This window comes from Colobus angolensis, unplaced genomic scaffold (genome assembly GCF_000951035.1).
Source record: "Colobus angolensis palliatus isolate OR3802 unplaced genomic scaffold, Cang.pa_1.0 Scaffold130, whole genome shotgun sequence".
Lineage (NCBI taxonomy): Eukaryota > Metazoa > Chordata > Mammalia > Primates > Cercopithecidae > Colobus > Colobus angolensis.
This window is the reverse complement of record NW_012114253.1, coordinates 5,093,784-5,117,803: the sequence shown is the minus strand read 5'-3', so window position 1 is coordinate 5,117,803 and position 24,020 is coordinate 5,093,784. Positions and strand designations below refer to the sequence as shown.

Sequence of the window (24,020 nt, the reverse complement as noted above, 5' to 3'; positions counted from 1 at the left end):
GGGGTCTCACCATGTTGCCCAGGCTGGTCTTGAATTCCTAGGCTCAAGTGATCCACACACCTTGGCCTCCCAAAGTGCTGGGATTACAGGCATGAGCCAGTGTGCCTGGCCATGGATGTTAAAGTCTTAAACTTGAAGAGTAGGGGGGAGAGGGATCAGAGCGCCTTCAAGAAAGGGCAATATCTGAGCTGGGTGTTGAGGGTTGAGCATGAGTTGGCAGGAAGGAAGGGGGTTCTTACCGTACCTTTTCCCTAAATGGGGCCCAGGGAGATGTGTGACTGGCAAACGATCTGTCTTCCTCTCCATTCCAGGATGAGATGGCCTTCTGCTACACCCAGGCTCCCCACAAGACAACATCCTTGATCCTCGACACGCCTCAGGCCACCGATCTTGATGAGTTCCCCATGAAATATTCATTGGTGTGGAACTTGGTTTGGCTAATCTGAGCTCAGTCCAATCTCTCAGGCCTGGGGCCTGCCTAGAAATGATGGGGCACCGAGTGAGGGAGAGGACCCAGGTGGCCTCTGTGGGGAGGGGATGTGGAAGTCTACCTGAGATTAGGGATAACACTGGGGCCCAAAGCCATCCCCTACTAACACCCCTTCCCTGCTGGGTCTCTCCCCAGAGCCCTGGTATTGGCTACATGATCCAGGACACTGAGGACCATAAAGTGGCCAGCATGGATTCCATTGGGAACCTGATGGTGTCCCCACCTGTAAAGGTCCAAGAGAAAGAGTACCCCCTGGGCAGAGTCCTCATTGGCAGCAGCTTTTACCCCAGGTGAGCCACCGGGCCAGATGCCTTCAGGTGAAAAGAAGGGACCATGGTCGTTCCCCTGGCCCCGCCTGCTTCCCGTAGCACCTCGGCCAGTCACGCACTGTAGAACATTTCTTAGAAGGACATTTGAGCTTTTGATTCATGTGGACACTAAAGATTAGAATAAACTGTTTATTCTTTGATTCCAGGGTTTAAACTGAAACAAGTGGAATTTGGTCCACCAGGATGTCATTTCCAAGAGATATGTGGCTGGATTTCTTGGTGGCCATAAATCTAAAATGATACTTGTGTCTGGGCTTGCCTATCTAGAACACTAGGCTCTGTTCTGAGTGGGGTCAGAGTAAGGGACTCATAACCAATTCATCCTCTGTGGACCGGCCTCTTTCACACAACGGTCACAGAGGCCAGCTCCCTGGAGGCAGCATGACACCAAGTGACAGGTGACCAGTCTGGGCCACACTGGCTCAAAAGCTGTTCTTTCCATCTTCCTTCTAGCGCAGAGGGCCGGGCCATGAGTAAGACCCTCCGAGACTTCCTCTATGCCCAGCAGGTCCAAGCGCCAGTGGAGCTCTACTCGGATTGGCTAATGTCGGGCCACGTGGATGAGTTCATGTGCTTCATCCCCACAGATGACAAGAATGAGGGCAAAAAGGTCTGTATTGGGGTCTGCAGAAGGGACATCTGACCATGTCCCCAAGCCTTCTGTTGGGGACTCTTGGAAGATTCTGGAGAAAAAGCTGGCTTTTTCTCGGTTTTTGTTTTTGTTTTTTGAGTCTCGCTCTGTCACCCAGGCTGGAGTGCAGTGGCACCATCTCCACTCACTGCAACCTCCACCCCAGGTTATTCTCGTGCCTCAGTCTCCTGAGTAGCTGGGATTACAGGCACATGCCACCACACCTGGCTAACTCTTGTATTTTTAGTAGAAATGGGATTTCACCATGTTGGCCAGGCTGGTCTCGAACTCCTGACCTCAGGTGATCTGCCTGCCTCGGCCTCCAGAGTGCTGGGATTACAGGTATAAGCCATCATGTCCAGTGGAGAAAGCTGGCTTCTGACCCAAGCTCTGTTTCCCAGGGCTTCCAGCTGCTCCTGGCCAGTCCCAGCGCCTGCTATAAACTGTTCCGAGAGAAACAGAAGGAAGGCTATGGCGATGCTCTTCTGTTTGACGAGCTTAGAGCAGATCAGCTCTTGTCTAATGGTAAGGGAACTCCCTTTCCACAGAACAGAACTGGGGTCCTCCTCCTTTTTCCAGGGGCCCTTTCTACATAGCCATTCTGTCACACTTGGCAGAAAGGATGCCAGGGAAGCACAAAAGCTGTTGGAATTGTATTAGAATGTCATGTTTCTGGGCTACTCTAGTGGTACTGCGACAACACAAGTAGACCAGATGTTCCGGGATGGCCTAGAGGCTTTTAGGATGTCTTTGAAGGAGACTCACTTAGGTGGCCCCAAGTCGGGGAAAAACGGGTATTAACAACGCTAGTGCCTGGATTTACTCAGGGCACGTTGGATTAAGTACTTAGGGATTGGGACTTTGTGGGTCTCCTGGTTACATTAAGGAAACACACAGGTGGACAAGCAGAGGTGGTGTGGCTGGTGCCACTGTACTTCTGATCTAAAAGCTGTGGGAGTGGGCTGGGCATGGTGGCTCACACCTGTAACCACAGCACTTTGGGAGGCCAAGGCGGGCAGATCACCTGAGGCCAGAAGTTCCAGATCAGCCTGGCCAACATGATGAAAGTCTGTCTCTACTAAAAATGTGAAAATTAACAGGGCATGGTGGTGCATGCCTGTAATCTCAGTTATTCGGGAGGCTGAGGCAGGGGAATTGCTTTGACCTGGGAGGTGAAAGTTCCAGTGAGCTGAGATCATGCCATTGCACTTCAGCCTGGGCCACAGAGCAAGACTCCGTCTCAAAAAATAATAAAGGCTGTATGAACCCAGAAAGGGGCTTTGGGGGGTATTAGGTTTTTCTTAGACCCTCAATACCCAAAGTATGATCTGAGGGCCCGGTGCACCTGGGAGCTTGTTAGAAATACAGGATTTCCACCCTGCTCCAGACCTCCTGGATACTCAGCCTTTGGGGTGGGGCCCGGGAACTCCTGGTCATAGAAGCACGATGGAAGGTGACATCTGCTGAACATGAACCACATGACAAAGACTGTCACCTCAGAGTTGGCAAATGAATTGGGCATTCTTGTCCCAAAGATGAGGCCACTGAGGAATAAAAGTAATGTAACCTGATGAAGGCCACAGGCAGAAGGTGCCAGGTTGTATTGGCATAAGGGGAGTAGGGGCCGAAGTCATCCTAACAAGCTCCAGGCTGTATCCCTCAGCCTGGCACAGGCTATTCCCTCATGCTGGGGACAGAGTGGGGCCAGTGGCAGTAAGTCCTGCCTGGACTTTCTGGTGTAGACCCTGGTCAGTCCCCAGAAGGAAGATATCAGACCTAAGGGTGTGGTCCCTGGAGATAGGCCAGTCCTCTCCTCTCGCCACGGTCACTGGCTCAGGAAAACACCCGGGTGGCTGGGCCTTACCTGAGTGTGCCCAGCTCTGGGCAGTGCTGCCATTCCCTGACCGCTTCTTCCTACAGGAAGGGAAGCCAAAACCATCGACCAACTTCTGGCTGATGAAAGCCTGAAGAAGCAGAATGAATACGTGGAGGTAGGGCCAGCGCGAGGGGGGCCGTCCCCAAGAAAGGGCTGGTGCTGCAGGTCCTGCAGGAAGGTTCCCACCCACCCCTCCTGAGGGGTGAAGGGTTGGGGGTGCAGCTGCCTGCCACCCTTTCTTTCCAGGTCTTGATAGAGGCCCAGGTCTGGGGCTAGAGCTTGCCATATACATGCCAGTGTAGAGGGAGACTAGAGAAGTAAGGAGTTAGGTCTGTGGAGCCAGACACAGCACCATGTACCTTTATGCTTGGAAGAGGGCTGGGAGTGGTAACACAGCTTTCTATGGTGTCAGATGGCTGAGGACCCAGGGTGGGACAGGGGCAGAGAGGAGCGCCATGGCATGTCAGAACAGTTGACAGATACTGCTTGAAGATACTGTCAAGGATCTTCATTCCTTGCCATGACTATGCAGCTGGGTCTTTTCCCCCAAGCTGGGAAAGCCCTGATTTATCCAGGTTCCTAGCTGAGAACCAACGATGGCCCAAGCCTTGTGCAGGACATCTCACTACAAGCCCTGCAGATAGCCCTATAAAGTAAAACACCTCTTACATATGAGGAGAGGGAGGCACAGAGTAAAATCACTAGCCCAAGACAATCATGTAGGGGGTTGAGTCTGAACTCCCAAGTTTCTGTGTTGCTCATTATGCTACTCAAGCTGCCTAGGGTCCATTTGCTGGAAAATGACATAGCTCAGCAGCCTCCTTGAAGAGGCCAGCTCCTCACTTCTGAGAAGCTGAGTATCAGACTCAAACAAGGGCCTACTCAATGCTTTCTGGATGAAGTGGCCTGTCACAGCGGTCCTGAGAATGGTGTTCAGGGTCACCAACCTTCAGAGATCTTAGAAGTGAATCATCGGCTGTGAGAAGCAGAGTCTTCCCAACTTCTAGAAGGAGAAGCTTAGGCCCAGAGAAGGGTAATTTCTCGGCTGAGGTTGCATGGTCAGCAAAACTGCTTTGCTCACTGGGTCCTTACCATTCCCAGGAATGTTCCTAAGGAATGTTCTATGTCATGCACAGTGCATGGGTGCCCTGTTTCGCAAGAACAGCCCTTCTGGCATAGCAAGGTGGGTGCCAGCCAGGCATGGGGCTGAGACAGCCTCTCCCAGCCCCTGGCGACAGCTTAGGGTATGTTGGGTTGTGTCTGAAGCTTATTTCAAGACCTAGGGAGACAGGTGTACTGGGTGTCTGAAGCCTATTTCAAGACCTAGGGAGATGCTCGGGTATTGGGCTCAGCTGGTTTGGGTTGGGAAGTGCCCGACGCTGTCTAGCTGTGGGATCCTGGACTAAAGACTAGGCCTTTCCTGAGCCCCCACTTCCCCAGGTGAGAAGGGAACTGCCCACTTAGGAAGGTTGGTGTGATGTGTGAGGCTCCTGGCGCACAGGGAGTGATGGGGATGGCAGTGGTGTCAGGCCATGGCCTACCTTCAGTATGGAAGGAAACTGGTTTAATTCCTGATGAGCTCTCCTGGCCCCTCCCACTCCACAGAAGTGCATTCACTTGAACCGTGACATCCTGAAGACAGAGCTGGGCCTGGTGGAACAGGACATCATTGAGATTCCTCAGCTGTTCTGCTTGGAGAAGCTGACTAACATCCCCTCTGACCAGCAGCCCAAGAGGCCCTTCGCGAGGCCATACTTCCCTGACCTGGTGAGGGACGACTGGGCATCCCTGGGTGGGGGAGGGTCCATCCAGGCAACACTGGCTGCCGCCTCACTGTGCTGGACTGCAGAGATGGGGGAGGGACAGCAGATAACGGTGCCTATGAGGAAATGGGCAGGAGACCCCTTCTCCCCCATCTCGGTTAGGGACGCCCCTCCCAGAGAGCAGGTATACTGGGCCTGAAGGCTTGGAGGGTTCCCCAGGCAGTTACTATGGGCCAGGAGCTTTAGGAGCCTCAGTGAGCTGCACCCCTAGTCTAAAAGGATAAACCTGTGAGGCCCACTTCAGATGGGGTGCTATGTAACTCAGAGTTGAGGTTGCCGTGCATCTGACAGCAGTGAGGCCTTGGGCAAGCTACCTCAGGGTAGGTCTTCCTGTCCACTATCCCAGGGTCCAGAGCAGCCGTGTCCGAGACATGGAGGTATATCAGCACTTAAAATAATGTTCTAGGCCGGGTGCGGTGGCTCACGCCTATAATCCCAACACTTTGGGAGGCTGAGGCAGGTGGACCACCTGAGGTCGGGAGTTCGAGACCAGCCTAACCAACATGGAGAAACCCTGTCTCTACTAAAAATACAAAATTAGCTGGGTGTGGTAGCACATGCTGTAATCCCAGCTACTTGGGAGGCTGAGACAGGAGAATTGCTTGAACCAGGGAGATGGGAGTTGCAGTGAACCTAAATCATGCCATTGCACTCCAGCCTGGGCAAAAAGAACGAAACTCTGTCTCAAAAATAACGTTCTGTTCACCTTGGCTGGTCATGGTGGTTCACCTGTAGTTCCAGCACACTGGGATGCTGAGTTGGGCAGATCACTTGAACTCAGGAGTCAGAGACCAGCTAGGGCAACATAGTAAGACCCTGCATTTAAAAAAAAAAAAAAAAAGAGATTAGCTGGGGCCAGGGTGTAGTGACTCATGCCTGTAATCTCAGCACTTTGGGAGGCTGAGGAGGGCAGATCACTTTTGAAGTCTGGAGTTCAAGACCAGCCTGACCGACATGGTTGAAACCCCATCTCTAGGAAAAATACAAAACATTAGCTGGGTGTGGGAGTGCATGCCTATAATCCCAGCTAATCAGAAACTGAGGCAGGAGGATCCCTTGAATCCAGGAGGCAGAGGTTGCAGTGAGCCAAGATTGCACCACTGGACTCCAGCCTGGGCAACAGAGCAAGACTGTCTCCACTGCGTCCTCCCCCGCCAAAAAAAAACCAAAAAAAAAAAAAAACAGCTGGGTGTGGTGGCCCATGCCTGTAGTCTCAGCCACTCAGGAGACTGAGGCAGGACAATTTCTTGAGCCCAGGAGGTGGAGGCTGCAATGAGCCACTGCACTCCAACCTGGGCAACAAACCGAGACTTTGTCTGATAAACCAAACCAAAAAAAATAATTCTGGGGCCGGGTGTGGTGGCTCACACCTGTAATCCCAGCACTTTGGGAGGCCCAGGTGGGAGGATCACCTGAGGTCAGGAGTTCGAGACCAGCCTGACTAACATGGAGAAACTCCGCCTCTACTAAAAATACAAAATTAGCCAGGTATGGTGGCTCATGCCTGTAATCCCAGCTACTCAGGAGACTGAGGCAGGAGAATCGCTTGAACCTTCCAGCGGAGGCTGCAGTGAGCTGAGATCATGCCACTGCACTCTAGCCTGGGCAACAAGAGCAAAACTGTTTATTTTTGTTTTTAAAAATTCTGTTCCTAATTATTCTAAACCAGAAGTCATAATCAAGAGTGGGGTTGTGAGTACAAGAGGTCCTGGCTTCACCAAGCCTATGCCAACTGTGGCTCACATCTGAACTTTCTCATGTAACAAGTGACCCATCATATAGGTATTTAAAATGAACGGAGGCATTTGAGTGCCCCAATTCTCGAAACACTTGCTGACCTCTTCCCTGGGTCCTAGGGACACGGGCCCTGCATGCCATGGGTGTCTTCTAACTTGATCAGCTCAGTGTGGTCCGGTAGGGGTGAGTAGTGGCAAGAAGCTGCTTTGAGAAGGAGTTGAGATATGAAAGATGTGCAGCAGTCAACTGACAAAGCAGGGGTGGGGAGAGCGTTCCAGCGGAGGCAGCAGCCATGTGTTGCATCCAGACCATAAGAGGCCAGAATAATCAAAACATAGAAACTGGAGAAGTTGACAATCCCAGACCTTGGCCAGGCAGGATTTTGTCCTGCTGTTAAGAAACAGCCATTGGAGGGCTAAGCAGAAGCGAGCTGGGTTTCACTGACCTGGAGGAGGCAGCTGCCTGCCTGCTACGCCTGGTCTGGCCTGACCACAGAGAGGCAGGTGGGGGGCTGGCTTTCAGGCCTCTGATCCCTGTCCAGGCCTCACCTTTTCTTTCTGACAGCTGCGGATGATTGTGATGGGCAAGAACCTGGGGATCCCCAAGCCTTTTGGGCCCCAAATCAAGGGGACCTGCTGCCTGGAGGAAAAGATTTGCCGCTTGCTGGAGCCCCTGGGTTTCAAGTGCACCTTCATCAATGACTTTGACTGTTACCTGACGGAGGTCGGAGACATCTGTGCCTGTGCCAACGTCCGCCGGGTGCCCTTTGCCTTCAAATGGTGGAAGATGGTACCTTAGACCCGGGCCCTGGAGCTGCCAGCTCTGCCCCCGCATGGATGGCCCACTGTCACCATGCAGCAGCACGATTCCTTGCCCACTAGAGGCTGGAGAGTCCAGGCAACACAACCCTTTCTTTCCTATCCACCCTCACCCTCAGACCCAGTAGGATGGCAAATGCTGCCAGCTTGAACCCCTGTGGGGAAAAGATGGAAAAGTGTTCAGCCAAATGGCATTTACTAAATAGCCAATAAAGTGCTGGTGGGCATGAATGCATCTTGGCGGTGACCTCCTCATTTGGGGAGGGGATGTGTGCCAGCTGAGGACAAGGCTGAGCTGAGATGCCTATGGCCGTGCTGGCCTTCTTGTGTGGGGGGAAAGAGACTTGGCTGCATGAGTTGCTGTCCTTCCCCTCATCTCTAAATTATGTCTATGGCAGGAAGTGGTTGGACTTATTCAAATGGACTTAGATTATCCAAATGCTGCTCTGGTTTAAGCAACTGGGACAAGCTGGGTCTAGAGTCCAGGGCCCAGGCTGGAGGAAGGTTGAGGGCCACTATAAACGTTTCTAGGTTAGGCACTGACAATTTACTCAAAGTCTGGATTTCCGGTTCCTGCTGCCAAGTCTTTAGAACTGACCACACTGGGCCTGAGGCTGAAGATTCACTGGCCACACCCTCTAGACAAAGATGTGCTCCAAAAGGCCCCAGTCCCCATCCCTCCCCACTGTATCCCCTTGCAAAGGTCGGTGGTCATTTGGCACCATGCTTGCACTACTGCTGTAGGGAAGGAGAGGAAATGCTCCCTGGACTGGTCAAAGGTGAGAAAACAAGCTAAGTGGGCTCTGTGCTTCAGTTTCCTCACCAGCGCAAGTGGGTAAGAGTTGTGCCTATCTCAAGGTTGTTCTGAAGACTGGAGTTATTTACATAAAGCCCTAGAAAGACACATGGCACCTCTCATTGCTGGAGGCTGGGGGAATACATCTCTTTAGAAGTACAAAAGCCTCCATTGCCTGCATAGCAGACAGAGGGCCAGGCGTGGTGGCTCACGCCTGTAATCCCAGCACTTTGGGAGGCTGAGGCAGATGGATCACTTGAGGCCAGGAGTTCAAGGTCAGCCTGGCCAACAACCAACATGGGGGAAACTCCGTCTCTACTAAAAATGCAAAAATTAGTAGGGCGTTGTGGCATGCACCTGTAATCCCAGCTACTTGAAAGGCTGAGTTGGGAGAATCACTTGAACCCAGGAGGCGGAGGCTCCAAGATCATGCCACTGCACTCCAGCCTGGGCAACAAAGTGAGACTTCGTCTCAAAAAACAAAAAAATCACAGGAAATGCCAGGAGAGGCGGGTGGTGGCGGGGTGGGGGGCAGTGCTGGGGACCCAGTGTGAGGGCAGCCAAGGGTTTTGGAGATTCCAGCCCTCCCATGTGCCTCCTAACCTGCAATAGGCCACTCTTTTAGTTCTTTAAAGGCACGGAGTCCTGTCCCCTCCAGGCTGCTTCAGTGCCTGGAATGCTTAGAAGGAGCATCCCCCATTTCCCTTCCAAAGTGTTTAAGGGGCTGTTCCTGTCTCCCCTTCTCCCCTCCCTGCATCCCTGCCTGCTGAGTCCTCCCAGTCTGGAAAGTGGGCTCCACTGCTACCGTCTGGTGTTAACACCAGCTAAGCTGGATGCTGAGTCCCTCCAGCGTGGCCATCCCATGTGACCCTCCCACAGGTCCCCGCCCTTCAATGTGGGGCTGGGGCAGGTGTTTGGGGCAAAGCAGGACTGGGTAGGAACAGGCAAGTCCCCTTCCCCATTTGCCATCCTTCCAGCCCTTTCTGCTGTTCCCTGGGAGCCTAAGGAGCCTCTGAGTGGAGGACATTGGCCAGCAAGGCTGCTGGCTTGACGGGGCCGGACAGCAGCAGGAGGGAGAAAACCCCAGAGCCAAAGGTCAGGCGCGGTGGCTCACGCCTGTAATCCTAGCACTCCGGAAGGCTGGGGGGGCCGGGGGGGGGAATCACCTGAGTTCAAGAGTTCGAGACCAGTCTGGTCAATATGGCGAAACCCCACCTTTACTAAAAAAATTAACTGGGTGTGGTGGCGTGCGCCTGTAATCCTAGCTAATCACGAGGCTGAGGCAGGAGAATTACTTGAACCCAGGAGGGGGAGGTTGCGGGGAGCCAAGACTGTGACACTGCACTCCGGCCTGGGGGACATCTTAAAAAACCAACTCCAGAGCCGCCTGTGGGGAGCCTGCCTTCTCTGCCCCTGACTTCAGGAGGCTTCTCCCATCCTCCAGCCACAGGCAGAATTGCTTGAACCCAGGAGGCAGAAGTTGCAGTGAGCAGAGATCACACCACTGCACTCTAGCCTGGGCGACAGAGCAAGGCTCCGCCTCAAAAATACAAGGCCAGGCGCAGTGGCTCACGCCTGTAATCCCAGCAGTTTGGGAGGCCAAGGTGGGAGGATCACGAGGTCAGGAGGTCGAGACCAGCCTGGCCAACATGGTGAAACCCCGTCTCTACTAAAAATACAAAAATTTGCCAGGAGTGTGGTGGGCACCCGTAATCCCAGCTACTCACGAGGCTGAGGCAGAATCACTTGAACCCGGGAGGTAGAGGTTGCAGTGAGCCGAGATTACGCCACCGTATTCCAGCCTGGGCGAAAGAGCAAAACTCTGTCTCAAAAAAAACAATCAACAAGACTGCAGGAGTCAGGGGCGAGACACACAACACTGAATTTGCAGCACGTGCCCAATACATGACAGCCAGTGCGTCAGCTGGGACACTGCCACCAGCAGTGGCTTCCCTGCCCACAGGGGCTCTTCCACGGCAGGAGCATCTGATGGGAAGCTCCAAACTGCCAAAGTGGGAGATGGGGAAAACACTGTGTTTTACATTTGGACTGTCCTGCAACAGTGCACATGCTGCTTCTGCAGCTAATAGGCCACGGGAGACAGTTTCCTCCTCTCCCAAACTCGGCCAATGCCTGCCAGGAGGGGCTGGTCTGGACACTATTCAGCCAGTACACACAGGGTGGCCAGCACTTGAGGTTCCAGGGATCCCAGGTATCTCTGTGGCTGCAGGGAGCCAGTGTCCTGTGCAAGGGTCTTGTCTAGGAGTCTGTCCGATACAGACTCAGCAGCAGCGTCAAGGCGAATGTATGCCTGCCAGCCCGGGAGAAGTGACGACCAGCCTCCTGGTGCCCTCTGGTGGGCAGTAGGCCACACTGCCTGCAAGGAGCAGCACTGGCCTGAAGTCACAGCCGGGGCCTGACCGCAAGACCCCCTGCTGAAGTCTGGGGACTGGGTGCACATGCGTATTGCTAGGCACATAGCACACGCAGTCACTGTTCTGAATGCCTCCCATGACTTATTTTTCCCTCTCAAAGCCCCCGTGAAAATGGGAAGAACTCCTCTTCTGAATTGGACAACTGAGGAACTGACACGGTCCCTCTCCCCTAGCATTTGGGGTGGAGTTGGGGGATCCACTCACTTTAACCAGAGTGGTTTAAACCTGGAAGCTCCCCTGACACCACCTGCTGTGGGTGCCAGGGCTTAGGAGGTACACATACAAGGAGTTAAGAAATTAACAGAGCTCCATTCCAACTGAAAAAGAAATGCAAAAAAGCCAGGACAGTAGACAATGATGTCGTTTATTTAAAATGTTTACTCCAAGAAATATATATATAAAAAAAATAATAAGACAATTACAGCACTAAACCAGGCACCTTCAACCAAATCACAACCTCCTCTTTGATTCCCCTTCACGCTAAGCCTCTTTCAAATTCTTTTTCCTGAGCTGGAAGACCAGTCAGATGCCCGCAGGGTCAGCGCCAAGCACGTTCCCAGCCGGGCAACTGTGTACCTTTCTCTAGGAGTGCACGACACCCTTCCCCCCCAACTCCTTATTTTAAAGGATTTAACCCATTAGGAAGCCCATTTTTCCATCGAAGCCAGAAGTGCGGGACAAGGCAGTCTTCGCTTCGAAGGTCCTTTCCTGCTCCAGTCCCTGGGCTAGGGTTCTAGAACAGGCTGGCTGCCGGCTTTATATGAGGCCACCGAAGATCTAAGTCCAGCTCCGCCCAGGGCGGCTCCTGCAAAGGCTGGGACCTCGGGTGCTGCGTCCTCAACCCTCTCGGTGGCCACGACTCAAAGGAGAGACCTCAAAGGTGCCAGGAGCACAGGTGCCTGGGCTGCGTTCCAGGAAAGAGACCTGTCCAGGGAAACGGATCAGGCTGTCGCATGGAAGCTTGAGTCAGAGATGGTGGTTCTGGGGTGATTTGGACAAATTAGGTTAGTTTAGCAAAGCTCTGAAGTGGCAGAAGCTTCTCCCCTGGACTACTGATTGAACACAGAACAAGAGATGCGCGTGGCGTCAGACTAAGTCTTAGAGAGATGCAGGCCAGTCTCCTCCCACAGGGCCTTGGGACTGGCGGGACAGACACTGCTACGTGCCCTCCAAGGGCAGGAGTCACGGTAAGGAGCGACTAGGGTGGAAAATAGGGAAAAAAGCAACAACTAGATCATTTTTGGCATTTTAACATGGAGACGGTGACAAGCGGTAACATAGCAAAAGAGAAAAAAAAAAAACTTGAAGAGACCAATATTTAACTTTCCCATCCACCCAAGTCTCACATTTAAGTTCTAGTCCCATCTCCCCCATAAGCACCACTGAACTAAATATCTATTTTAAAGCACCCAAACCAGTCCAGACCCTCTGGAAACCAAGAGCCCCAGCCGCAGCTGTCGCCTCTCTTGGGTCCAGGCGAGAGGAGGGTTCCGGGAAAGGCACCTCATAACTCACTCAGCGCAGTGCACACAGCAGCGAGCTCGGGCACGGGCACTTGACGGGGACGCAGGTGGCAGTCACAGCATCCGTGCTGACACGCGAGGAAGGGGACTCTTCGGTAATCCCAACTATTTGGTACCAGAGCCAAGCAAACGTGACTAAAGGGAGCTGGGTCAGCAGAACGGTACCCCGAGTCTCAGCAACAGGGCGGCCCGCGTGAGGCAGGATCCAGGCAGGGGAGAAAAGGAGACCAAAGCACAAGGCGATCGAGGCTGGTACAGAAAGGGCTGATCCTTCTTGCAAGGACTGGAGAATGCACTTGACTGCTGGCTGATCCATCTCTAATTGGCGAGTGCACGTGACAAGGCTCAGCCCTGGCTCCACAGGGAGCCACGAAGCTAACTCAACTGATACAAATGTTCCCACCTCTGCCCCACCCGCAAGTCCCCATGGTTCCACAATCACCTGATTTTCATTTGGACTTCTTTAACAGCTAACGTAGATATAAATGGCTAAACACAGATCCCCAATCCCCCACCAGGGGGGACACGGCTGATTCTCTAATGTCGCAGCCAGAAGGCTGTGGGCGTACAGGCAGCCAAGGGGAGAAACAGAATCAACACCGGCCTAGGCCGATCTGCAAGAAAAAGCGGGAAAGGAGTGACCCGGATGCTTCTGAAGCACGCGAGCGTGATTTGGGATGGAGGCGGGCCGGCGACTTTGCCTAGCTGCTGCCGGTTCCTGTAAGGGACATTTTTTTCCGGGTAAATGGCGATTCCTTTTCCATGTAGCATCCGCTTGGATCACGATGCTAATTATAACTGGAAAGGGGTGTTTTGGGGAGTGTATTCAGGAGAGGAAGAAAGAAAAAACTTAAAAAAAAAAAAAAAAACCTGGATTGCTCAAAGTTTCTGCCTCTTTTGTAGGAATGGTAAGTCAACTATGAGCAAGTGTTTTAATTCGACATGAAGGGGAAAAGGGACTTTGGAAAGCATACAGAAAAAAGGTAGTTAACGTTGGATCATTTATAAAACGGAACCTCAGGGAGACTAAACAAAAATGCACCTTCGGTCAACTTTTGCCTTTTTAAATTCCTCGTTTGACTTCCCGTCCCAGTGCACATGGAAATGACAGCTGCCGCGAGAGGTGTGGAGTCGGAGAGTCTCTGGGAGCATCAGAGGGTTCGGGGGTTGTATTCTGGCAGTTTCTTGATCTTCTCTTTCTCAGTCTCACTTTCGTCTCTTGCTATCACCAAGGAGTGTGAGTAGCCCATGGCGACCTGGGGGACAAATCAGCATTGGGTGTGCCTGCAGCGCCTGGGCTAATGAACGCGTTGAGGAGACTCTGGAAACTGGGCTGCCAAAGCGGGTCAGCATGGAGAAAAACAGGGTGCCCTTGAAAACCGCAAAAAGCCCCTCTGCCCAAGATAGCTAGTTTCCATGTGACTGTCACCAACACTCTGCCAATCAGAGCCTTCCAGGCTGCCCTGAGACCCAGCTGGAAGGAAGCCCACTGGGCCACCTCTCGTCAGCAGGGACAGGTGGGGACATGGCTCCAGCTCCACTTCCATTCTCCTCTCTGGCCCACGATCCTGCCTGAGTGAGGTGCACGACCCCTCTCTGTGTCTTGGCAGACAGGGCTGACAGCCTGGCTGAGCCACAGGGGCCTCACTCCGCCATCTGACTCCTGTAGCCACACAGCCTCTGCTCCATGGACCTGCGGACCTGCCTCCAGCCCAGCGAATCTGAGTCCTGGGTGTGATGGAGACGCGAGCGATGTGCTCGCCCGAGAGTGATCTGCTGCAGCCAGTTGGTGGCACCTGTCATCAAGGGTGAGGACAGCCACCCAGCCTGGCCAGCGACCCTCTGCACTCTCTTCTGCAGATGACTGTTACCCCTCAGCAAACCTTAGCGTGAGGCACCAGGAAAGCCAGCTGAGGAGTTGTTAAACAAGACAACCCAAACAGACTGCGGCGATCAAAAGCGTGAGGAGTGACGTATCACTGGGTATGGACACGTCCCCGAGCTGGCACAGCCACCCCCGCTTACCTGCTCTGAGAAAATGCCATCCAGAGTCTTCACCTCCTGGGCTGCAGTGGAAGACTTGGGCTTGTGGTCCCCATAGCCCTGGCGAAGCAAACAAGATGTTTGCAATCGGGAATCCGTGTGGCTCAGTCCACAAGTGGGGAATCACGGCAACGTTTCCCAGCCCCCACTAACCAGAAGCCAGTGATGATGCCCATTGGCCCGTGACCAAGCCCGGCCACCCTTGCACACAAGGGCCAGGTGGAATCATCTAAGTTTATCCACGAAAGCTGCTGCCAGCAGGCGACTAGTGCTTAACCTAGGGAAGACCAAGGTGCCCAACTCTAGCCTGTGGGACTTCTGTGCACTCAAGTCCCTTCTGGGGAGTATGGCACTGGTGACAGGAGATGACACCACGAGTGCAGGAAGAACAGCAACTGCAGCCCTCTGGACCAAAGTCACCAAGAACACGGATGACCATATGCCCTTGATGCCTCCACCATCCGGAGAGTGGAATAATCACCACCCAAAACAAAACAAAAGGGCTTAAGCATGACAGGCAGACTATTTATTAGCAATGGCACCAGGGAACCAGCTTCCCTCCCAGAGGTAGAAGGAACTGGACAAATTGGCATAGCTAAGGGGGAGTCTTGTGCAAAGGTGTGGAGCTGGGCAACTGAAAGGCTGACGGCCCCGGCTCAGCTGAAACAGAGGGTCCCACAGGGCAGGAGAGGCAGACCCTCCCTCCCCAGCCCAGGCCTGCCCACATGTCCCTGGTTTCATCTCCTGCCAGGGCCCACCCCGGCCTTCCCACACAGTAGACGTTCCCTCCAAGGTGCCAGGCCACCTTCTCACCCTCGAGAAGCTCCCCAGAAAGTCTCCCTTGCTCCCCTCGTTTCAAAATTTATATTTAGAAGGTCAAAGTCTATTTCTGATAGGCCCCAGAAAACATCCGTCCTCCGCTAAGAACAATCTGTAGAAACTGGGCCAGGTTCTGTCTCTTTCCTGTCAATGTTTCAAATCGGGCCAGCAGAGCGTCTGAGCCAGACTGCAAGGGTGTGCAGAACCCCGAGAAAAAGGTGCATTCACCATCCATCCTTGCCACAGCTCGAGGGACCAAGGACCGCCCTTCCTTCCCCCTCCTCTCCAACAACCACGTCAGCTTGCAACCGTGAGGTTACAGGAGAGGGAGGCAGACTGTATTTCTAACAAGAAATGAGGGACTAAAACTAAGACCACTAAGAGTTTATCAAGCGGAGAACCAAACTGTGACTAGCGCAGGCAGATCAGGATGCACTCCACAGCCAAGCGAGTCTTCCTCACAAAAACTCTAAGACCCACCTTGGCCGGGCGCAGTGGCTCACGCCTGTAATCCCATCACTTTGGTAGGTCGAGGTGAGTGGATCACCTAAGGTCAGGAGTTCGAGACCAGCCTGGCCAACACGGTGAAACCCCATCTCTACCAAAAATACAAAAATTAGCCAGGCGTGGTGGCAAACGCTTGCAGTCCCAGCTACTCAGGAGGCTGAAGCAGGAGAACTGAGAATCATTGAACCTGGCAGGCAGAGGTTGCAGTGAGCCAAGATCGTGCCACTGTACTCCTGGGTGACAGAGAAACTCCATCTCAAAAAAAAAAAGAAAAAAAAGACTCACCCAGCACCAGGACCTAAGAATGAAAGACATTTGTTTGGGGAAGGCCACGTGTGTGAAATTGAGGGCCATGGGTTCTAACCTCATTGCTCAAGTAACTGGTATTGACAACAAAAACACAGGTTTAAACTCAGTTTGGAAAAATGAAGAATGTCCCCAAATCACCCAATACTGTGAGTTTCCCACTGACTTAGGCCTCCAGGGGAGAGGGAACAAACAGGCCCCTTTCCTACCATATCCCAACTGTGGTTTACCAAATGCAAGGGGAAACTGGATCTGAAAAGTCCCAATTTTCAGAGTTTACAAATGTGCAGAGATGACTCAGAATTATCTGACTAGCACAGAATTGTCCTTGAAAACTCATGGGACTCAATTGTGCTGCAGACCTTAATACAATAAGGGGAGGAGAATCCCAAATGTCTTTCTTCTGTGTGTTTTGGGAGACAGGTGGAGAGAACCCAAAGGCCAAGAGCCACCCTGACTGGCTCCACTTCCCCTGACCCGCACAGGTGACAGCTTACCAGTTCCCCAAAGGTCGGTGATGGGCCCCAGCTGATGGTGCTCTCGTCGGCGGCCACAATGATGCTGCTCTTCCTGCGAACAGGCAGGCTGTCACCACAGGCCCAGCAGCCCCAGCCCTGGACCCACCCAGCTACGGCTCCAAGAGCATGGGTGTGAGCTGCCGCTCTTCAGGTGGTGTACACAGTCCAAGTAGCAAACACAACAACAGGGCCAACAGGCTTCTCCTGAACTCTAAAGATTGTTCTGTGCAGGCCACTCAATGTTTCAATAAAACGACAAAGCCCTTAGACAGGCCTAGGGGCCAAAGGCGAGGGACCTTGCTGTGCACCCCGCCCTAGGTCCTAGGGCTCTCTCAGGGGAGGTTGCTTTGGGAAGAGGAGACCAGATCGAGACGGAGTAAACAGCCTGTTGCAGAGGGAGCAGCCTTCATGCATAGTAATTTGGGCAGGGCTAGAGGCCTCAACGGATTAAAGCCACGCCCCTTATGCTGTTCCACCCACACCCGCCAGCTGACGAATCCAGCTCCTCAGCAGGAAGTTCTAACTCAACAGGAGTCCCAAACTGAACCACGAACCACTGCTGTCAAGACAATGTCGTCTTCCCAGCTTCAGAGCAACTCCATCCTACTATGTTTCCAACTACGTATAAGTTTCAACCTGCAACGTAGGATTACATCAAGCTCTGCTTGTGTATTTCTTTGAACAGAAACCTTCAAAATGACTTTCTTCCCACAAGACAGGGAACAGCCATCTGTTCTAGCAGCGAATGGGCCCTCTCCCCTCCTGGGCCCCCGGACTCCAGGATTCAGTGTGTCACATGGCCTGCTGAGGACAGCCCAACAGGCAGCAGAAACAGAGCCCCATCAGGGAAGGGCACCCCATGGGTGTGTCTGACACCCCCAAGAAAGGAAGAGACCTCATAGCCACAGGAGGTGCTGCCACCTACCCACAAGCCAGGCTCCGGATTCTCCAGCCGCAGAGGTCCTGCACTGCTTTTGGGTACATGGTAGATTCACGGGAGGTGTTGGTGGCCCCCCAGAAAAACAGACCACCTGAGGGAAGACAAAACATGTTCCCAGCATGACCAGACATCGAGAGCCGAGTCTCATCTTCAGCATTATCAGGGTGAAGAGTAAGAAGACAGGATGGCAAACAAGTGTTCTGTCTAAAAGATAACTGGAGCCGGGCATGGTGGTGTGCCTGTGCAGTCCTAGCTACTCAGGACGCTAAGGTGGTAGGACTGCTTGAGCCCAGGAGGTCAAGACCAGCCTGGACAACACAATGAGCTCCTATCTCAAAAAAATAAAGAACAATGGGAGGTAAAGGGAACTGGGGTTCGTGGTCTAGGGACAGGACAATGGCTACACGGTTCCCCACCAGAGCACTGATAAGCCAGGGAGCAGCAATCACTAACCCACTTCACTGACGGCAAAGGAGCAGGTGTAACCAGCATAGATCTGGGAAGCCCCACGTCCAGGGAAGTCAAACAGCTTCACCAGGCGGGGGACCATCTCATCCTTCTGCTCTGCGTGGCCCAGTCGACCATAGCCACCGAAGCCCCAGGAGAAGACTCGCTTCTGGGAGTCCAGGACCAGCTGCAAGGAAAGAAAACACAGGGTTGGAAAAAACAGGCTTCCAACAGGCAACAAGAGGGGTCATCGTTTCTGTACAGACAAACTGATGCAAATGCTAAGGGCAAAGGAACAGCAACATCCAAGATCCCCTACCAGCTGGGCACGGTCACTCACGTCCATATCCCAACACTTTGGGAGGCCACGGCAGGTGGATCACTTGAGGTCAAGAGTTCGAGACCAGGCTGGCCAACATGGTGAAACCCAGTCTCTAAAAACCAAAGAAATATCCTCTACCTGCCTCCAACAGAAAGATCCTCTACCTCCCGCCTCCAGTAGAGGGGGAGAAGGCAACAGGAGCAAGTGTAGCAAAATGGCATGCATTCAATAAACCCGGTTTGCTATATTCTCTGCCAGGGACTCCATTTTCCAATCCTTTTCTGTTCTGTTTATTTATTTAAGCTACAAGTCTTAACCCTTTCCTTAGTCAGAAGCAACAGGGCTATGTCTTCAGAGAGCAGGGCAACCATCTGATTCCTATTACAGCAGAGATTCCGCCAGGTGCGGTGGCTCATGCCTGTAATCCCAGCACTTTGGGAGACCGAGGCGGGTAGATTGCCTGAACTCAGGAGTTCAAGACTAGCCTGGGCAACATGGTGAAACCCGTCTCTACTAAGACACAAAAAATAAGCTGGGCATGCTGGTGTGCACCTGTAATCCCAGCTACTCGGGAGGCTGAGACAGGAGAATCTCTTGAACCTGGGAGGCAGACGTTGCAGTGAGCCGAGACTGTGTCACTGCACTCCAGCCTGGGTGACAGAGTGAGACTCCATCTCAAAAAAAAAAAACCAGATTCGACTGCAGAAAGAACAGAAGAGAAAAGGTCTACCTGTTCCTAGATTTTTCATTTCTTTTTTCCCCCTTGAGAGGGTCTCATGCTCTGTCACCCAGGCTGGAATGCAGTGGCGTAATCTCGGCTCACCACAACCTCCACCTCCTGGGCTCAAGTGAATCTCCTACCTCAGCCTCCCAAGTAGCTAGGACTTGGGTGTGCACCACCACGCCCAGCTAATTTTTGTGTTTTTGTGGTAGAGATGGGGGTCTCACCATGTTGCCCAGGCTGGTCTCAAATGATCTGCCCACCTTGGTCTCCCAAAGTCCTCAGATTACAAACATGAACCACTGCGCCCGGCCTGGACTCTAATTCTTTAGACATCCCCCTTGCCCACAGGTACACAGAGGTAACCTGTACCTGGTCAATGATGAAATGAATTCAAGACACTTCAAGTGTTTCAGATCTATCTTCTTCAGTCTTGTCTTCCCATCTTCTGACATGCCAATTCAGTTCTTTCACGTTTCATGTCTAAACCATGTGAATCTACAACTTACTAAAAAGCTTGACCTATAAGGCCCTAAACAAAAGCCAATTTTATTTCCCCGACTACATTAGACAAAACAAATCAGTTTTTGGACTTGCACAAACTGAAATCTCCTACTCTAGTCCTAGCCCAATTCACTGGGCCTTCTTCATCGGGAAGAAGATTCCAAGGGAAGGAGCTGGTGGGCTGAGACCACTCAGTGGGGAGGACCAACAGTGATCTCTGGACTCCCAGCCCAGGCTCTTTCAACAAAGCACAGAACAGAGACTCCTAGGCATTCTCAGACTGAAGAACCACAGGAAGGCCATTAAAATTAAAAGACACTCTAACACCTGCCAGGCATGGTGGCTCACACCTGTAATCGAGGCAGGTGTGAGCCACCGAGGCAGGTGGATCACGAGGTCAGGAGTTTGAGACCACCCTGGCCAACATGGTGAAACCCCATCTCTACTAAAAATACAAAAATTAGCCAAGCATGGTGGCAGGCGCCTGTAATTCCAGCTACTCAGGAGGCTGAGGCAGGAGAATCGCTTGAAACTGGAAGGCAGCGGTTGCAGTGAGCCGAGATCCTGCCACTGCACTCCAGCCTAGGTGAAAAAGTGAAACTCCGTCTCAAAACAAACAAAAAAGATACACAAACAAAAGACTGCACTGCGGTTTATCTAAAGTGACCTTTAAAGAAACAATCTAGGCGGGGCGTGGTGGCTCACACCTGTAATCCCAGCACTTTGGGAGGCTGAGGCAGGCGGATCACCTGAGGTCGGGAGTTTGAGACCAGCCTGACCAACATCGAGAAACCCCATCTCTACTAAAAACACAAAATTAGCCGGGGCGTGATGGAGCACGCCTGTAATCCCAGCTACTTGGGAAGCTGAGGCAAGAGAACTACTTGAACCTGGGAGGCAGAAGTTGTGGTGAGCCGAGATTGCGCTCCAGCTTGGGAAACAAGAGCGAAACCATCTTTTTAAAAAAAAAAAAAAAAAAGGAACAACCTACTGATTAAAAACAACTCATGGCCGGGTGCGGTGGCTCACACCTGTAATCCTAGCACTTTGGGAGGCCGAGGCGGGCGGATCATGAGGTCAGGAGATCAAGACCATCCTGGCTAACACGGTGAAACCCCGTATCTACTAAAAAAATACAAAAAATTAGCTGGGCGTGGTGGCAGGCACCTGTGGTCCCAGCTACTTGGGAGGCTGAGGCAGGAGAATGGCGTGATCCCGGGAGGCGGAGCTTGCAGTGAGCCGACTTTGCGCCACTGCACTCGAGGCTGGGTGACAGAGTAAGACTCTGTCTCAAAAACAAAACAAAACAAAAAAAAAACACGACTCACATCCCCAGTATGGGGCACCCCCTATTGACCTGAAAAGATGTTATGTTAGACAAAGCCAAAAACAGAAAGTGCTTACCTTAAGGTGCAGGTGAGGACGGCAAAACATCTACTTGTTTGAGATGTGTCTATTTAAATCATGGGAGAAGTAATAGGAGAGCCAGTGACAGGGAACCCTGCCCTGGGACCAAGGACCCTTTGGCCAGGGTGCAAAGCCCTCTTGAAGAAGCAAGGAGGTCTCTACCTGGAATCAGTTCCTAGCCAAAGCCAAGCGTCAGGAAACTTGAGCATAAAGACCCCTCTATCCCCGTCCGACTCTCAGGAAGTGAGAAAAGCCGAGGCTCACCGTGTGGTTAGCGCCACAGGCCACGTCTCGCACAACCACGTTTGGTACAGGCAGAATCTGTCCATCTTTCGTCTTCTCAATGAAGATGGCCACTCGCCGGGGAACTAGTTCGCAGTCATACTCTATCCGCTGTGCCCGGGCGATGAACTTCCCATCTGAGTTGTGTCCTGTAGAGACCACAGAGCCGGTCATCAGTGGCAGCACAAGCACAAGAGACGTGTCACTGTGCCCACACGGAGTCTGTAGTGAGCCCCGGCATCACCCCAGTCTGGCCCTTCTGGGCCTTATATACCAGCACACGATGGTCAACAAAGGCAGCGTTTCCAATCTCAGGCACAGCACAGTGAGTGGGTCAGTGAAATCAATTTTGTGAGCTTGGACCAGTTATTTTTTAAAAATAGAACAGAATGACAAAGAATACTCTACACATAATAATGCCACCATGTTAAAACAATTCTAGGTAAGGTATTATAGGTTCAGATTGGGCTGCAATAGAAAACTTATTTCTTACAATGGGTTGCAGTCAAAAAAGTTGAAGCTGCTGATCAAGGAATGGTCTATCAAGTAACATCTCTACTCGACTGGAGGGCCCACAAGGAGCCCCTGATGGGCCAAGAATAGACAGAAAAGCTCCACACACAATCCCAGGCCTGTTTTTATGAATTGCCAGTAACCTAAACATATGGTTATGGGTGGCTAAAACCGGCACTTCCCACACTCCGACTGACCCAGGGACTGGTTTGCAAGGACCCAGCTCAGCACACCACACAACAGGAGACCGGCTGCTCCAGTCCTGAGAACACGCCAGACACCCATGCTCCTGCAGCCACCCGCAGCAGCAGGGCTGCTGAGTAGTTTGTAGTTTTAAACTGCTCCCATTCCTACATTGTGATCATCAGTTTGGTCGGGCACAGTGGGTCACGCCTGTATTCCAGCACGTTAGGAGGCCAAGGCGGGTGGATCACCTGGAATGAGGTGTTCGAGACCAGCCTGGCCAACACAATGAAGTCCTGTCTCTACTTAAACAAACACAAGGCTGGGCGCGGTGGCTCATGCCTATCATCCCAGCACTTTGGGGGGCTGAGGTGGACAGATCACGAGGTTAGGAAATTGAGACCATCTTGGCTAACACGGTGAAACTGTCTCTACTAAAAATACAAAAATTAGCCGGGCGTGGTGGCGGGCGCCTGTAGTCCCAGCTATTCAGGAGGCTGAGGCAGGAGAATCGCTTGAAGCTGGGAGGCGGAGCTTGCAGTGAGCAAAGATCAGGCCACAGCACTCCAGCCTGGGTGACACAGCAAGACTCTGTCTCCAAAAAACAAAACAAAAAAAATGGTTGTGTCAGTTTGTAAACTAGCCCCCCAGGTTCTGGCTAATCCCCCTCCACACGGCACGCTTGTTGTGTGCACCTCAGCCCTTACTGGTATGTGTGTTTTTGAGCACTGTGCTATTTAAATATAGTCAGCCCTCCATGGCCACAGGTTCAACCAACTGTGGTACAGAAACATCTGGGGGGGGGGCGGTAAACAAGAAAAAAAAGATAATACAAATAATACAAGTAAGACCATACAGTAGAACTATTTACCTGACATTTACATCACATTAGGTACTGAAATAATCTAGAGAGGATTTTAAGGATATAGGTTACATGCAAATATGATGCCATTTTATGTAAGTTGCTTAAGCATCTCCAGATCTTGGTATCTATAGGGGGTACTAGAAGCAATCCCCCACGTAACCAAGGAGCAGCTGTACCCTGGAATCACAACTAAACTATGCACAGTAAAATTACTGGGCTTGTTTACAGGGTGTTGCTTTATAACACTCATCTCATAAGCAGGTTCTATTATGACAACAGTTCTCTGCTGTTGACATAATCCGTTCCAGTGGAATGTCTGTCCATTTAAAAGTCTGAGGGTCTTGGCTGGGCACAGTGGCTCATGCCTGTAATCCCAGCACTTTGGGAGGCTGAGGCGGGCGGATCACGAGATCAAGAGATCTAGACCATCCTGGCCAACATGGTGAAACCCCGTCTCTACTAAAAATACAAAAATTAGCCGGGCATGTTGGCACATACCTGTAGTCCCAGCTACTTGGGAGGCTGAGGCAGAGGGGGCGGTGGGGAAAGATTGTGTCAAAAAAAAAAAAAAAAAAGTCTGAGGGTTCCCACTAAGAAATTCCCCCACCTTCTAGGATATGATGAATTTAAGGACATCATAGCAAATAGAATGCACTTCAGGATATGAATGCTACTTCTCTCACAAAAATGGTATTTTTACACACTTGCACTCTTCTGGACAAGGTTTCAGCAAGGCAGTCAACAAATGATTAGAGTCCCTTTATTTGCTATCGACACAGTGGATAATGAACAGACACAATCCCCAGACAGTAGAGGAGGCACATTTGGGGACTGTTTTTTCCACCTCCTTTAAAAAGCTGTACACATCTGCTTTCTCCAGAAGTACAGAACAGAAACTACTCCAGAAAACATGGAAAAGGGGCTTTCCTGTCCCTCTAGAGGGGTGACAGCTCTGTAAAATAAAGTTGAATAGCATGGCCGGGCACAGTGGCTCATGCCTGTAATCCCAACACTTTGGGAGGCCGAGGCAGGTGGATCAAGTTCAAGACCGGCCCTACCAACCTGGTGAAACCCTGTTTCTAGAAAAAATACAAAAAATAAGCTGGGCATGCTGGTGTGCACCTGTAATCCCAGCTACTCGGGAGGCTGAGACAGGAGAATCTCTTGAACCTGGGAGGCAGACGT

At 52.0% G+C, this 24,020-nt stretch overlaps 2 protein-coding genes across 2 annotated transcripts in view; one reads left to right on the top strand and one right to left on the bottom strand.

The window, feature by feature from the left end:
* The window catches only part of PADI6 (peptidyl arginine deiminase, type VI), a 31,417-nt gene extending 23,479 nt beyond the window's left edge, over positions 1-7,938 (top strand). Inside the window, exons 10-16 of the mRNA XM_011934052.1 lie at positions 312-419; positions 626-780; positions 1,273-1,429; positions 1,852-1,975; positions 3,371-3,441; positions 4,932-5,093; positions 7,451-7,938. Coding sequence (XP_011789442.1) covers positions 312-419; positions 626-780; positions 1,273-1,429; positions 1,852-1,975; positions 3,371-3,441; positions 4,932-5,093; positions 7,451-7,684 — 1,011 coding nt within the window. The 3' untranslated portion in view covers positions 7,685-7,938. The remainder of the gene's footprint in view (positions 1-311; positions 420-625; positions 781-1,272; positions 1,430-1,851; positions 1,976-3,370; positions 3,442-4,931; positions 5,094-7,450) is intronic.
* A 3,340-nt stretch (positions 7,939-11,278) lies between these two features.
* RCC2 (regulator of chromosome condensation 2) overlaps positions 11,279-24,020 on the bottom strand; it is a 33,145-nt gene continuing 20,403 nt past the window's right edge. Inside the window, exons 9-14 of the mRNA XM_011934075.1 lie at positions 21,257-21,423; positions 18,045-18,225; positions 17,577-17,682; positions 16,631-16,703; positions 14,484-14,561; positions 11,279-13,714 (exon numbers count right to left, since the gene is read on the bottom strand). Coding sequence (XP_011789465.1) covers positions 13,610-13,714; positions 14,484-14,561; positions 16,631-16,703; positions 17,577-17,682; positions 18,045-18,225; positions 21,257-21,423 — 710 coding nt within the window. The 3' untranslated portion in view covers positions 11,279-13,609. The remainder of the gene's footprint in view (positions 13,715-14,483; positions 14,562-16,630; positions 16,704-17,576; positions 17,683-18,044; positions 18,226-21,256; positions 21,424-24,020) is intronic.